A 3179-nucleotide genomic window follows, 5' to 3' on the forward strand; every position below is an offset into this window, starting at 1 on the left:
AAGGCACAGAGTAAGAAACAGAGTAAGGCACAGAGTAAGAAACAGAGTAAGACACAGAGTAAGACACAGAGTAAGGCACAGAGTAAGACACAGAGTAAGACACAGAGTAAGACACAGAGTAAGGCACAGAGTAAGACACAGAGTAAGACACAGAGTAAGGCACAGAGTAAGGCACAACGGTTTTTTAGAAAATTGAGACCAAGAGCAGTTCAACAGCATAGCTAGTTTCTTTAATAGTCACAGTTTTTTCCAAGCTCCAAAAACTTTTTCAAATATATATATATCAGAAGGATAACATATGACAAGAAAACAATTTATTCATCTCCATAAAGAGAAATTTGCTTCGGCATGATAAATATATATACATGCACATGCACTTGTCAACACTCTCTCTTACTCTTTTTCTAACACACACACATCTTTGTCGAACGCCAATATCTCGTTTTTGTAAAAATTGTACAGCACTTGTAACACAAATAGTTAATATAGAAGCTGAAGATTCGAGGTTTTACTGAAGAGTTACACTCTAAGAAAAGAAGGAGGAGAGATAAACGCAAAAGATGCCTGCCAAGGAAAGAAGGAGCAAACCCCACCAGAGCACCTGCCAGCCACCCAGTGTCTGTCACTTACCCGGGAGATTTGAAGGTCGCCGTTGTCATCACTGTCTGCCGTGTGGGGCTCGCTGTCCTCGAAGTACTGCATGGAGAGAACAAGGGGAGTAACAATGTAAAGTACTGCACGGGGAGAACAAGGGGAGGTATAATGTAAAGTACTGCACGGGGAGAACAAGGGGAGTAACAATGACATACGGTTTTAGTACAGGTACTCTAAATTCGTGACCCTTAAAATGTTAGCAAAACGCCAACAATTTACCTTTTACCCTCAGGTTACAAAATCTGTGAATAATAGTTGCATTGAACAAACACACACACACACACACACACACACACACACACACACGATTCAGTCGGTCACACAGAGCACAAACATGGAAAGCTGGAAATCATGGATAGCTTGCACGATTTGCCATTCCCGGACTGATATTTCTGTAATATTTCACTCTAAAGTTTACCCAAAATATGGATGTTGAACACGTTTTGTTAGTCACCAACGCGTTTGAGTCATCCGTGCTGAATTGTACTTCTGAGGTACTCACCCGGTACTTGGAAGGCTTGAGGTGTCTGAACCAGCCAAAGCTGATGCGGCCCACAAATATATATGTACACACATACATATATATATATCTCTCTCTCTCTCTGAGGTACTCACCCTTGGAATTGGAAGGCTTGAGGTGTCTGAACCAGCCAAAGCTGATGCGGCCCACAAATATATATGTACACACATACATATATATATCTCTCTCTCTCTCTCTGAGGTACTCACCCGGTACTTGGAAGGCTTGAGGTGCTTGAACCAGCCAAAGCTGATGCGGCCCACAAAGATGAGGAGTGTGATGAAGAGAGCCACACACGAGAAGATGAACACAGGCTGGAAACCCTCTGTGATATGGGGAGATAAGATAAGACAAGATAGGAATAATCAGTACGGATACCTTGCAGGCTTTGGTGCTGGGGGGAACTGAGCACTAATGGACCTGTCCGGTGTGCAATGACGTTGTTGCCCAGGACAGGTAATACAGGTAAGATAATGTAAGATAAGGTAAGATATGATAAGATAAGATATGATATGATAAGATAAAATAAAATAAGATATATTTGATAAGATAAGATCAGATATGATAAGACAAGATAAGAAAAGATATGATATGATATGATATGATAAGATAAGAAAAGATATGATAAGATAGGATATTATTAGATAATATATGATAAGATAAGATATGATTAGATACGATATGATAAGAGATATAATAAGAGATATGATAAGATAAGATATGATAAGATATGAAAATATTTTAATGATTTCCCAAAAGAAATTTGCCGCAGCAAAGTAAATATATATATGAGCATGTGCACATATCCACACACTCACACACACATTCGACTCACACACAGATATACACACACACACAAATGCACTCACACACCTACACACACACACACACCCACACATATACTAGCCAAAAATAAACCAAGACGGATTGTCCACTAGTGTAGCGCCTTTGAAAGCACACCTAAGTAAGGAGTGTGCTACTGCAGCAGAAAAACCCCCATCCAGCTCACAGCTATAAGACTCTAGCTTCTGTTCCTAACAGTGCTCTGTCCATATCCTACCCCTTAACTCTGTAGGTCTAGTGGTTAGACTGCTAGGCTCACAATTTAAAGTTTGTGGGTTCGAACTCTGTTTGGAGTTGGATGTTGTGTCCTGAGGTAAGGAACTTAACACGAAATTTCCTCGTTTCGCCCAGGTGGGAATGGGTACCAGGCCATATACAGAGAAGGGTCTTGTCAGCTTGTCAGCTTGTTAGTGTTTGAGTGCTTAATCCACTGCTAGCACTGTACGCTTCCCAGGAACCTGTGTTCCTAAGCATGGAAGCTGAGAATGTTCCTGAGCATTCTATGGTCTGCTGGGGTAATAATCTAATATAGATTGTTAAGTGCATTGAACTTGCTGTTGAGTGGGGATATGCCCAGATCAAATCGCGACCCCAATGCTTTCTTGTCGTATCTCCCTTTTTAATAACAGTGAAAACAGTTCATAACAAAGAGTGAGCTTAAGAAGATGTCACATTTTCACTGTTTAAAAAAAAGGAGATGCGACAAGAAAGCACAGAGGTCGCGAAATGCTATTTTTGTTTCTATGACTTACCTGTCCGGAGGCCAGTGAAGAAAACAACGTTGAACTGCAGCAAGATGACCGCCCAGAGGACAAAGGTCACCGCCGACCCATGGATGTGTTTGTTTATCCTCGACGGGTTGTAGGCGAAGAAAATGTTGTAGCGGTCGACCACGTGCTTGAAAATCATGTACACCAAACCTGCAGACAGGAGGGACATCATTGGTCGCCGGAACTTTATCAATTGACAATGACATAGGCTGTATTTTCAAAGTCAGTATTTCCCCATTAGTGAGGTAGAGCAAAATAAACTTTCTTCACATACAATACAAAAGTCTCTCTCTACCTCCCATACCTTTCTTTTTCTTACACTCACTCACTCTCTTTCTCTCTCTCTCTCTCTCTCTCTCTCACTCTCTTTCTCTCTCTCTCTCTCTCTCTCT

At 41.2% G+C, this 3179-nt stretch overlaps 1 protein-coding gene across 5 annotated transcripts in view; it reads right to left on the reverse strand.

The window, feature by feature from the left end:
• The window catches only part of LOC101847948 (CSC1-like protein 2), a 37103-nt gene that overhangs the window by 1513 nt on the left and 32411 nt on the right, over nt 1–3179 (reverse strand). For all 5 annotated transcript variants that reach the window (XM_035969012.1, XM_005095492.3, XM_005095491.3 and 2 more), the window contains 3 exons: nt 2770–2937; nt 1384–1499; nt 631–696 (listed from right to left, as the gene is read on the reverse strand). In XM_035969012.1, coding sequence (XP_035824905.1) covers nt 631–696; nt 1384–1499; nt 2770–2937 — 350 coding nt within the window. The remainder of the gene's footprint in view (nt 1–630; nt 697–1383; nt 1500–2769; nt 2938–3179) is intronic.

This window comes from Aplysia californica, unplaced genomic scaffold (genome assembly GCF_000002075.1).
Source record: "Aplysia californica isolate F4 #8 unplaced genomic scaffold, AplCal3.0 scaffold00105, whole genome shotgun sequence".
Classification (NCBI taxonomy): domain Eukaryota; kingdom Metazoa; phylum Mollusca; class Gastropoda; order Aplysiida; family Aplysiidae; genus Aplysia; species Aplysia californica.